The sequence below is a fragment of the Bufo bufo genome, chromosome 8, assembly GCF_905171765.1.
Source record: "Bufo bufo chromosome 8, aBufBuf1.1, whole genome shotgun sequence".
NCBI classification, from domain to species: Eukaryota; Metazoa; Chordata; class Amphibia; order Anura; family Bufonidae; genus Bufo; species Bufo bufo.
In genome coordinates this window covers 208,183,699-208,194,849 of record NC_053396.1, presented here as the reverse complement: position 1 = coordinate 208,194,849, position 11,151 = coordinate 208,183,699, and the positions used below count along the sequence as shown (strand labels likewise).

The window sequence follows — 11,151 nt, the reverse complement described above, 5'->3', positions numbered from 1 at the left end:
GATTGACCTGAAAGGGGCATACAATCTAATCCGAATCAAGGAGGGAGACGAATGGAAGACGGCGTTCAATACTCCGGGAGGACACTTTGAATATCAGGTGATGCCTTTTGGACTCAGCAATGCCCCAGCTGTGTTCCAAAACTTCATGAATGACATTCTTAGGGAGTTCTTAGGTACATTTGTTATTGTCTATCTTGACGACATTTTAATATTCTCTCCAGACTTCGAATCCCATGTGTCTCATGTTAAACAAGTATTAGAGGTGTTGAGGGAGAATCAGCTATCCACTAAGCAAGAGAAATGTGTCTTTGGTGTACAGGAGATTCTGTTTCTAGGGCATGTTCTGACTCCTCACGCCTTCAAGATGGATCCTGGTAAGGTACTATCAATTAAGGAATGGGTAAGACCTTCATCCTTAAAGGCCTTATAACGGTTCTTAGGTTTCGCCAATTACTATCGTAAATTTATTATGACTTTTTCCGTAATTGCTAAACCGTTGACCGACCTTACTAACAAAGGGGCGGATTTGGAGAATTGGTCTACTGAGTGTCACGGCTGAGGATGGGAAAAACCCTCAGCCGTGCGAAGCCAGAAGATGGAGTCGCTGCAAGGCCAGGACAGAGATCAGGGAGCAGGTCACCTCCTATAATATCCCTAACTCTGACCCTAACTCCTAGCTGTATGAGCCGACCCTGATGGTAGGAGGGCTCATACTCCGGAACCTTGAAGTCCCTACTAGCCCTCAGGGTTGCCCTCAACTAGGAGCAGGGTAAGACGACCTGTTCCTCCTAGGCACGGACGAACAGGAGTCTCACAGGCCAGGCTACAACAAAGGGGAAACATAAACAACTTATGGCAATGGCAGGTAAATGCAACAAGTATAGCACCTACCTGCCACAGACACAAAGCCTGGAACCCATGCAGACGTGCTGCTGTCCAAAGAACACACACGGACACAGCACACACCACACAACACACAGGAACACAGGACCATAAGCTGCAAAAAACAAGCATACAAAAAACACACCTTCATAACATCATGTGTGACATAACTTGATGCTACAACTGATGCTTCTACAGATAAGTCTGTTCATTGATTTGTGTTTTGCTGTTTGCTTGATCCTAGGTGACCCTGACTCCCTCCGTATTAAGTGTAGGGAGCCGGTGGTCGTGTCCCTTCACTATTATAGGGTGTTCAGGTGTCATACAGTCGAGGCACGAGGGCATGCAATTTTTTATCATAGAGATCTTTGCATGGGCTGAGAAGACAGGGAGAGTTTCAGGGCTTAAATAGGGGTCACCCTTTTGTTCCTTAGTTTCGGATCAAGCCAGTCGGATCCTTATTTGTAACTTCTTGCTTTCTGTTACACCATCTGTGACACTGAGGACATTTCTTCATTTGAAAAATAAAAAAAGGCATTCAGTAGCGCTCCCATTCTGATCCAGCCTGATCAGGAGAGACCTTTTATTGTGGAGGTGGATGCGTCCGAGGACGGCGCAGGAGCAGTCCTTTCACAAGGTCCTGCTAGCCTCACTAACCTGAGACCATGTGCCTTCTTCTCCAGGAAATTCTCTCCCACGGAGAGAAACTACGACATAGGGAATAGGGAGCTGCTGGCCATTAAATGGGCATTTGAGGAGTGGAGGCATTTTCTGGAGGGGGCAAGGCATTGTGTAACTGTTGTCACTGACCATAAAAACCTTATGTTTCTCGAGTCTGCTAAGAGGTTGAATCCCCGTCAAGCCAGATGGGCTCTGTTTTTTACTCGTTTAGATTTTTCCATTACGTTCAGGCCGGGAAGTAAAAATGTGAAGGCGGATGCATTATCTCGGAGCTTTCATGCTTTTCAACCTACTGAGGTACCACCTGAATCCATTCTACCAGCAAAATTCTTCATAGCAGCTCTAACCCGGGATATCTTGGCTCGCATTAGGTCTGAACAACATCTGGCACCGGTATCCACCCCAACAGATAAGTTGTTTGTTCCCATACAATTTCGTTCCCAGCTGTTGGGTGAGTGTCACGATTCTGCCTTTTGTGGACATCCAGGTGTTGAGGGCACTAAGGATCTGGTTTCTAGATCTTATTGGTGGCCCACTTTAACTAGGGATGTCAAGTCCTACGTGTCAGCCTCTGAGGTTTGTGCCAGGTTCAAGACACCTAGGACTCGCCCTGCTGGTAACCTACGACCCCTACCCATTCCCAGTAGACCCTGGTCCCATATCTCGATGGACTTTATAACTGACCTACCGCCGGCGGAGGGTAAGACTGTCGTTTGGGTAGTGGTCGATAGGTTTAGCAAGATGGTCCATTTCATTCCCCTGTCTAAACTCCCGAATGCCAAAACCCTAGCCTCTATTTTTGTGAAAGAAATTGTTCGATTGCATGGTATCCAGGAAAATATTGTTTCTGACAGGGGTGTGCAGTTTGTGTCCAAATTCTGGAGGGCCTTCTGTCAAAAATGTCAAATTTCATTGTCTTTTTCCTCTGCCTACCACCCTGAGAGTAATGGGCAGACTGAACGCCTTAATCAGTCTGTGGAACAATTCTTGAGGTTGTATGTTGCTGATGACCAGCAATTATGGGTGAAATTTCTTCCATTGGCTGAATTTGCTTTGAATAACCGTGTCAATTCTTCTGCTGGGGTTTCACCTTTCTTTTGTAACCATGGTTTCCATCCCCGTTTTCATTCTGGGTCATCCGTCTCCTCCTCTAACCCTGAGGCGGATAGGCTCTCCTCTGAACTGTGCACAGTTTGGGCCCGGGTTCAATCGAACTTAGAAAAGGCTCAAAGTTCCCAGAAACTCAAGGCCGATAGGAGACGTTCAAGGGGGGTGAATTTTCAGGTTGGGGATAAGGTATGGTTGTCCTCCAAGAATCTCTCTAAAAAGTTTGCTCCTCGTTTTATTGGACCATATAAGATCACGGAGGTGATTAACCCGGTATCATTTAGGTTGGAGCTGCCCGAGTCATTCCACATTCATAATGTGTTCCATAAATCTCTACTTAAAAAATATTTTGATCCGGTAGTACCATCGAAAGCCTCGCCTCTGCCGGTTCTTGTTAATGATGCTGTCGAGTATGTGGTGTCTAAAATAGTGGATGTTAGGAAGGTGCGTAATTTCTTGCAGTACCTGATTCACTGGATGGGGTATGGACCTGAAGAAAGATCTTGGGTACCTGCCAGGGAGGTTCATGCTCCTAGACTTGTTTGAAAATTTCATTTAGAACACCCTGAAAGGCCATCGCCTGAAGTCTTGGGTCCGGTGGCCCCTCGTAAAAGGGGGGGGGTACTGTAACGGGGTGCCAAAGGCGCACTCAGTCTCCCATCAGCCGCAGACCTGCTGCTTAGCTTCGGGAGCGAGGATCTGTGTTTGACCTCGTTCCCAGGGCGGCTTTGCTAGCTGGGAGGCTCCCTGCTCCTAGGTCTGCCTTGAGCGCCGAGCTAATCACTCGGTGCTCGACTGGTCGGTCTGTCGGTCATGTGACGCTGGCCACGTCACATGACCCTCACTCCCCACTATAAATACAGGCAGCCTGCTGGCCACAGGTTGCCTGTTAATTTTAGGTTCCTGGCAGTTGTTGGATACCTGTGTACTTACCTGATCCTGTTCCCTGACGATCCTTTGCCTGCTCCTCCTGTACTGCGCATCCTTCCTGGTATATTGACCTCGGCTTCCACCTGACTATTCTTTGCGGACTCCTTTGGTACTTCTCGACTCTCCTGGTATTTATGACCCTGGCTTCTCCTGACCTTTCTTTGCTTATCCCTCTGTACTGCGTTGTCCTCTTGGTTTTGACCCGGTCCGTTCACTATCCGTTATTTGTCTTGTCTGTCCATCACGCACGTATCCTAAGTTAGGGACTGCCGTCCAGTTGTCCCCTGTCATCAGGACTCGTGAGGCAAGTAGGCAGTGCATTAGAAAAGTGTTCATATCCCTTGAACTTTTCCACATTTTTCACGTTACATCCACAAAATAAAATGTATTTTATTGGGATTATATGTGATATAGACCAACACAAGTAGCAAGTATGTGTAAAGTGAAAAGAAAATGATACATGGTTTTCAAAAATATTAATAAATAAAAATCTGAAAAGTGTGCTGTGTATTTGTATTTAGCCCCCTGTAGTCTGATACCTTTTAAAATCCAGTGTGACCAATTGCCTTCAGAAGTCGTCTGATTAGTAAATAGAGTCCACCTATGTGTAATGTATTCTCAGTATAACTACAGCTACTCTATGAAGGCCTCAGAGGTTTATTAGAGAACATTAGTGATCAAATAGCATCATGAAAACCCAGGAACACACCAGACAGGTCATGGAGAAACTTGTGGAGAATTGTAAAGTAGGGTTAGGTTATGAAAAAAAGATCCCAAGCTCTGAACATCTCACTGAGTACTGTATAATCCATCATCCAAAAATGGAAGGACTATGGCACAGCTGCAAACCTACAAACACATGGCCGTCCACCTAAACTGACAGCCCAGGCAAGGAGAGCACTAATTAGAGAAACAGCCAAGAGGTCCATGGTCACTCTGGAGCAGCTGCAGAGATCCACAACCCAGAATCTGTCCACAGGACAACTATTAGTCATGTACTTCACAAATCTGGCATTTATGGAAGAGTGGCAAGAAGAAAGACATTTTTGAAAGCAAGCTATAAGAAGTCCTGTTTGCAGTTTTCCACAAGCCATGTAGGGGACACAACATACATGTAAAAGAAGGTGTTCTGGTCAGATGAGACTAAAGTTGAACTTTTTGACCTAAATGCAAAGCGCTATGTGTGGCGGAAAAACAACACTGCACATCACACTGAACACACTATCCTCACCGTGAAACGTGGTGGAAGCATCATTCTGTGTGGACGCTTTGCTTCAGCACGGACAGGGAAGCTGGTCAGAGTTGATGGGAAGCTGCATGGAGCTAAATACAGGGCAATCCTGGAGAAAAGCCTGGTTGAGGCTGCAAAAGACTTGAGACTGGGGCGGAGGTTCAGCTTCCAGCAGGACAACAACCGTAAACATCCAGCCAGAGCTACAATGGAAGGGTTTAGATCAAAGTGCAGCGTACTCAAGTTAGGGTTAATAGTGTTCCTGGGTGTTGTAGTGCAATTGTGACCACTAACCTGAGACAGCTGACTCTCTGCAAGGCAGGTAATGATAAGTAATGTTCGTGACGCCAGTGCCAATTAAACGGTGGCACGCCGTTTGCTGATAGCAGGAATAACTGAGGAATCACGTGATGTTAAAACAGAACTCAAACTTTAGTAGTCATCATACATGGACACAGATGGAAGCGCAGTTCCTTTGAAGACAGTTGGTTTCAATACATTTGATGCAGGCAATATATAGCAAGGTGACTTCAGAGTGTTAAACACAGGACTTGCAGTACAGGCGGCTTGCACTCTATTCCTGACTGATCCTGGAACTTAGAAACTCTTCTCCAAGGCCCGATGCCCTAGCTCTGGCTTATATCCTTGGTTTTATAATGATCAAGTACCTCCTCTGTTATCTTTAGTACCTCTTGCTTTTCTGGACTTGCTTCTGTCTCTCTCAGTTTCCTCAGGCTGGTTAACTGTGGTGTTCCTGCTTCTGCATATATGAACTCAGGAGGGGAACCTTCTCCTTGGATCTGGAACCCGATTACAGGGACTGCAATACCCTCTCCTGGTCTGCAAGCTCCAGGCCTGGACTTAACTCAGACATAGTCTGATCTCTAACACAGTCTAAATCTGCTCTTCCTCTCCCTGACTGGGCCTTATATAACCTAGGGCTCCCTAGCTCCCTCTAGTGACTCAGAGCTGGAATGACACCCCTAGCAGGCCTGTAGATGCACATTTTACAGTAACAGGAAAGTACATAGCATTACATTACATTATATTTTATGAAGATGACTTATACCAACCTCCCCATAAATAAGGGGAAACGACAGCACACAAGTGACCCTTCTGTGGTGACGGGCATTACAGCTCCTGTACACTACATAAACATATTCATGTGTTAGAAAGTCCAGCCCAAAATCCCATTAAGAATTTGTGGCAAGCAGGGCCGTCTTTAATGTTGATTGGACCCTGGGCAAGAATTTACTTGGGCCCCCTGGATCCCGCCCCCCCCCCCCCCCCCCACTTTGCTGTACTTGCTATACAGCAGCACTTACCTGTCAAGTCCAGGGCCTCCAGGTGACGTCTCCTCTCTGTCATCATTTTCTCTGTAGATCTTCTCTCTCATCATCTTCTCCACTCGGTCTGGACAACTTCTCTCAGCCGCCTCGTCTCTGCAGAGTGTGACACACAGACATCTTAGCTTCCTCACATTCTATCATTATCCCCCAACTGGAGTCCCCACAGTGTTATCCTGCTGCTTGCTGTACCCCCCCCCCCCCCCCCCCCCCCGGGTGTAGCTATAGGGGGTGCAGAGGTAGCAGCCGCTACCGGGCCCAGGAGCATGAAGGGGCCCAAAAACACTTGTGCCGCATAAGAAGACACACAAAGCACTGAGGGAAGGGGCGCCCAAGCTGAACTCTTGCACCGGAGCCCATGATCCTTTAGTTACGAACCCGCCCCCCCCTCCCAATACCCCCAAATACTATCCTGAAGAAACATTACTGCCCCCCATAGTAATAGTGCTCCTCATAGTCCCACCAATAGTAATTCCCTTCTAGAGTGTCCTCATTAGTAACACTGCCCCAACCGTGATAATGCTCCTCAACAATGCCCCCATTATTAGAAGAGCCCTCCCATATTAATAATACCCTCACAGAGCCCCCCAGTAGAAATAAGGCCCCCTATTGTTCCCCCAGTGGTAATAAAGCTCCCTACAGACCCCTCAGTAGTAATAAGGCCCCCATAGTGCGCTTAGTAGAAATAAGGCGGATCTATAAGACCCTCCTATAGAGCCCCCAGTAGTAATAAGACCGCCTATAATATCCCCTGGATCTGCAGTGCCCCCTGCAGTTATAATCCCATGTAAATAACATCACCTCCTCCCCAGCCGCCTCCAACGCACAGTCCCATGTAAGCATCACCCCCTAAGGCTACTTTCACACTTGCGTTCGTGTGGATCTGTCCTGTACTTGTACAGGACGGATCCGCACCGATAATACAAACAAATGCATCCGTTCAGGACCGATTTGTTTGTATTAGATTTGAATTTCTAAGTCCCAATACGGATCCGTCCTGACTTACATTGAAAGTCAATGGGGGACGGATCCGTTTACAATTGCACCATTTTGTGTCAATGCAAAGGGATCCGTCCCCATTGACTTACATTGTAAGTCAGGACGGATCCGTTTGGCTCCGCAAGGCCATGCGGACACAAAAACGCTGCTTGCAGCATTTTGGGGTCCGCCTCCAAAACGGAACGGGGGGTTGTACGGAGCCGAACTAATGCATTCTGAATGGACCTGCATCCATTCAGAATGCATTGGGGTTAAACTGATACATTTGGGGCTGCTTGTGAGAGCCTTGAAACGGATCTCACAAGCGGATCCCCAAACGCAAGTGTGAACGTAGCCTAAACATTAAGTCCCATGTACATAAACATCATTCCCCCCACCATCCACTTTCAACATACAGTCCCATGTAAATAACATCACTCCCTCCCCCAACCACCTCAAGCACACAGTTCTATGTCAATAACATCCCTCCCTTCAGCCCTAACATACATCCCAGTTAAATAACTACAACTCCCAGCATTGCTCTGCCTCTCCCTGTCCCTTCACTTACCTCTCCAGTCCTCATGTACAGACATCAGCATTAGGCTCCTTCCCCTCTTCACTCCGGTCCAATCCTGCACTGGTCACATGATGGTGACATCATCCAGGTCATCCTATCACAGCCTGTTTTGCTGATCACATGACCTGTGATGTCACCACAGGTCCTTCACCTCTACACCCAGTGTATTAGATTCAATTGTATTGCCGTTCTGTGTACGGCAATACAGTTGTATCTAGCAGGCAGGCAGGACTTTCGGGGCCTGGGACAAAACATCCGGGGCCCAGGCCCCGAATGTTTTAATCTAGTGATGCAGTCACTAGTGAATGGGAGTCGGGAAACGGAGCTCCCTTGGGCCCCCAGGAGCAACTGGGCCCGGGGCAGCTGCCCCTTTTGCCCTGCGGCAAAGACGGCCCTGGTGGCAAGACTTGAACATTTCTGTTCACAGACGCTCTCCATCCTGTCTGACTGAGCCTGAGCTATTTTGAAAAGAAGAATGGGCAAACATTTCAGACTCTGGATGTGCAAAGCTGGTAGAGACATACCCCAAAAGACTTGCAGCTGTAGTTGCATCAAAAGGTGGTCCTACAAAATACCTACTCAGGGGAATACAAACGCACACCACATTTTCCAGATGTATTAAAAATGTTAAAATACATATATAATTTTCTTGTCACTTCACACATTCTTGCTACTTTGTGTTGGTCTATCATATAACAGTCAAATAAAATACATTTAAGTTTGTGGGTGTAACATGAAAAAATGTAGAAAAATGTAAAGGGTATGAATACTTTTTCAAGGAACTGTAGTTCTGTATGCACCATACTCTTCTTCTGTTCCTGACTAGCAAAACACAGCACCATATCAGTGGCCCAGTTTAATGTTTTCTGTGGATCCCCTTTCCTTGTATGTATGTTATGGCCTATAGGAAGTAAAACTCTACAGCCCAGTGCTTGCTACTTTGTGTTGGTCTATAACATAAAAGCCCAATAAAATACATTTAAGTTTGTGGGTGTATATATCAATCTGCTCAGCTCCTCCTGCTCTATAACACGCTGCCTGCAGATTACACTGCATTTTCATGGTGACAGGCAAGGACTCCCTTATGCCTAAAGGCCCCTATGTATGGGCTGAATGTGCAGGCAATTATTCAAAACTAACCGTTTGTTCCTGAGAATTGCCTGATTGTGAGCAGAGTTGAGAGAGCATCATTTATATGCAGCAATCACCTTTGCTGTGTGGGGACGAGTGATCACTACTGCAATCGCTCATCCCCATGTGGACTCATTGTTTCTGGGCAGCAGTTTAATGCTTACACAGCAACAATCTGCTGCCAAGAAACAATGATTTTGGTGTCTCCATCAATGATGCTTTCACCAGACGAAGAAGGGTTTGCTCGTTCATCAGGTGATTGACGGTACCTTTACCCAGGGCAATTATCAGAAAAATGTGTTACTAGGAATGCTCTCTGTCCTGATAATTGCCCTGATTGTTGGCCCCTGGGAAAGGGTCTTTAAGTCATATCAGCCAGTATCTCCAATGAATGTTACAGGGTCTGTCAAGGTAATGTCACCCAAGTCAGATGGGCTTTATTAAAGGGAGGGTGGAGGTAAGAAATGTAAAACTAGTTTTATCTGCCCTGCAGATTACACTGCATTTTCATTCAGGTTACTTGGTTCTGGCTGTTTGTTGTTTGGATATAAGAGGCTATACGGGAAACATCATGGGGTTCCATAAAGTACCTCTAACATAATCTAACATCCAATTGCATTGACAATAGGTACACTACAGGGTCGTCCTCTCTCTCATTTGCTGCTCAATAATGCTATCGAGTCTTTGGCAATTTTCATTAAAAAAACAGACAGAAAAATTAGGCTAATTTGCATTGAGGATATCGAACCTAAAACCAGTGTATTTGCTGATGATGTAGTCCTTCACCTTAACCCCTTGGCTCCTCTGACATAATAGTACATCGGCAGGAGGCAAGAGGTGTATGGAGCAGGGTTATCAGTTGATCATACTCCATACGTGCCGGGATCGCCCCCCTGACCTTACTCGTGGGCTGGAGCTGTCTCCAACTGCCTGGCAGGCCCAGCCGCCAGATCTGCTCTGTCACTGCATGCAGCTTGTGGTCTCGTTTTTTCTGCATGGATTCCTGTGCAAAACAAATGCAGAGTAAGAGAGTATCAGCAAAGTGTCTGTGCTTAAAGGGGTTTTCTCATCTCAGACAATGGGGGCATATCGCTAGGATATGCCCCCATTGTCTTATAAACGATGCTACTATGACGGTTTCCACCAAAACCGTTGTTAGAAATTCCACTTTTTGGTGCGATTTGGGTGCAGAAATACATGTTGACATGCGCCTGTGTGCAGGTACCCAAAGGGCCAGCGTGCGCACCCAAATCCTCATCAGTCAATGGCTGGCAACCTGTGGGTACTTGGGGCACCTTCCCAAAGGAAGGGTACCTGAACAATAGGTTCTTTATCCTACTACCTGCCAGTGTACCGACCTCTGCCCATTTTTTAGTATTGACCCTCCTCTGCCTGACCTGACCTGTGCCTATTTACCTGTATTGACCCTTCGCTATCCATGAAAAAACATGTAGAACACAGCTCACCTCCTCTTGACAATCCCCCGAATGAATTGTACTGTAAGCGTTGCATGGAAGAGAACTCCAGGACGGCTCCCAGGTGAAACTCCAGAGTAACTAAAAATGTACTGTATATACTTCCTTAATTAAACCATCAAAGCTTTATTAGAATAAAGTCATGTTAAAACACGGTATGCATATCCACAAATCGCTTAAATTTTTGGAACTCTGAGTTCTTAATCATAGCATGGTTATTTGGCAAATGCCTCCAGACATAAATACTGGACACTCCTAATTCAAAATGAACTATGGTGTGGACGGAGGAACCACCTGTATAATCAAAATGAATCACCTGCTGGGGAAAATCTGCAATGAAAGTGACAGTGTTAGTATATAACATAGGGCACAGTTCAGACAAGAAAGAAAGTGATAGTATTTTAAATAGGACACAAATAAGACAACACATAAAGTGAAAGAGTATCAGACAGGACACAAATCAGACAACACAGAAAAGTCAGAAATAATACAACAGACCTGAACTAAGGTTAAGTCAGTATGGCATGACCATATTTGAAGTAAAATGTTTTTCTTAAGTAGGAGTTTCCTCCAATCTCCTCTTCTTGTTTGTTCCTGTACATGCTCCTTTATATTACTATGCGATTTCTTGCATTACTACTACCGTGCTTGTGTTTAAAATGCTGGGTCTGAGGTCGGAATGAGCTGCTGTGACATGTTCTGAAATGCGTTTTTAAGGGTACAAGAAGTACAACCCACATACTGTAGGTTCCAATCCAAGCACATTATCATGTAAATTACATATTTACTATTATAATTGATATGTGATTTAAT

The 11,151-nt window shown here is 45.9% G+C and overlaps 1 protein-coding gene across 1 annotated transcript in view; it reads right to left on the bottom strand.

Moving 5' to 3' along the window:
• Positions 1-335: 335 nt before the first annotated feature.
• PSMB9 (proteasome 20S subunit beta 9) overlaps positions 336-11,151 on the bottom strand; it is a 29,437-nt gene continuing 18,621 nt past the window's right edge. Inside the window, exons 7-8 of the mRNA XM_040405420.1 lie at positions 4,238-4,248; positions 336-347 (exon numbers count right to left, since the gene is read on the bottom strand). Of these exons, the coding sequence (XP_040261354.1) occupies positions 4,239-4,248 (10 nt within the window). The 3' untranslated portion in view covers positions 336-347; position 4,238. The remainder of the gene's footprint in view (positions 348-4,237; positions 4,249-11,151) is intronic.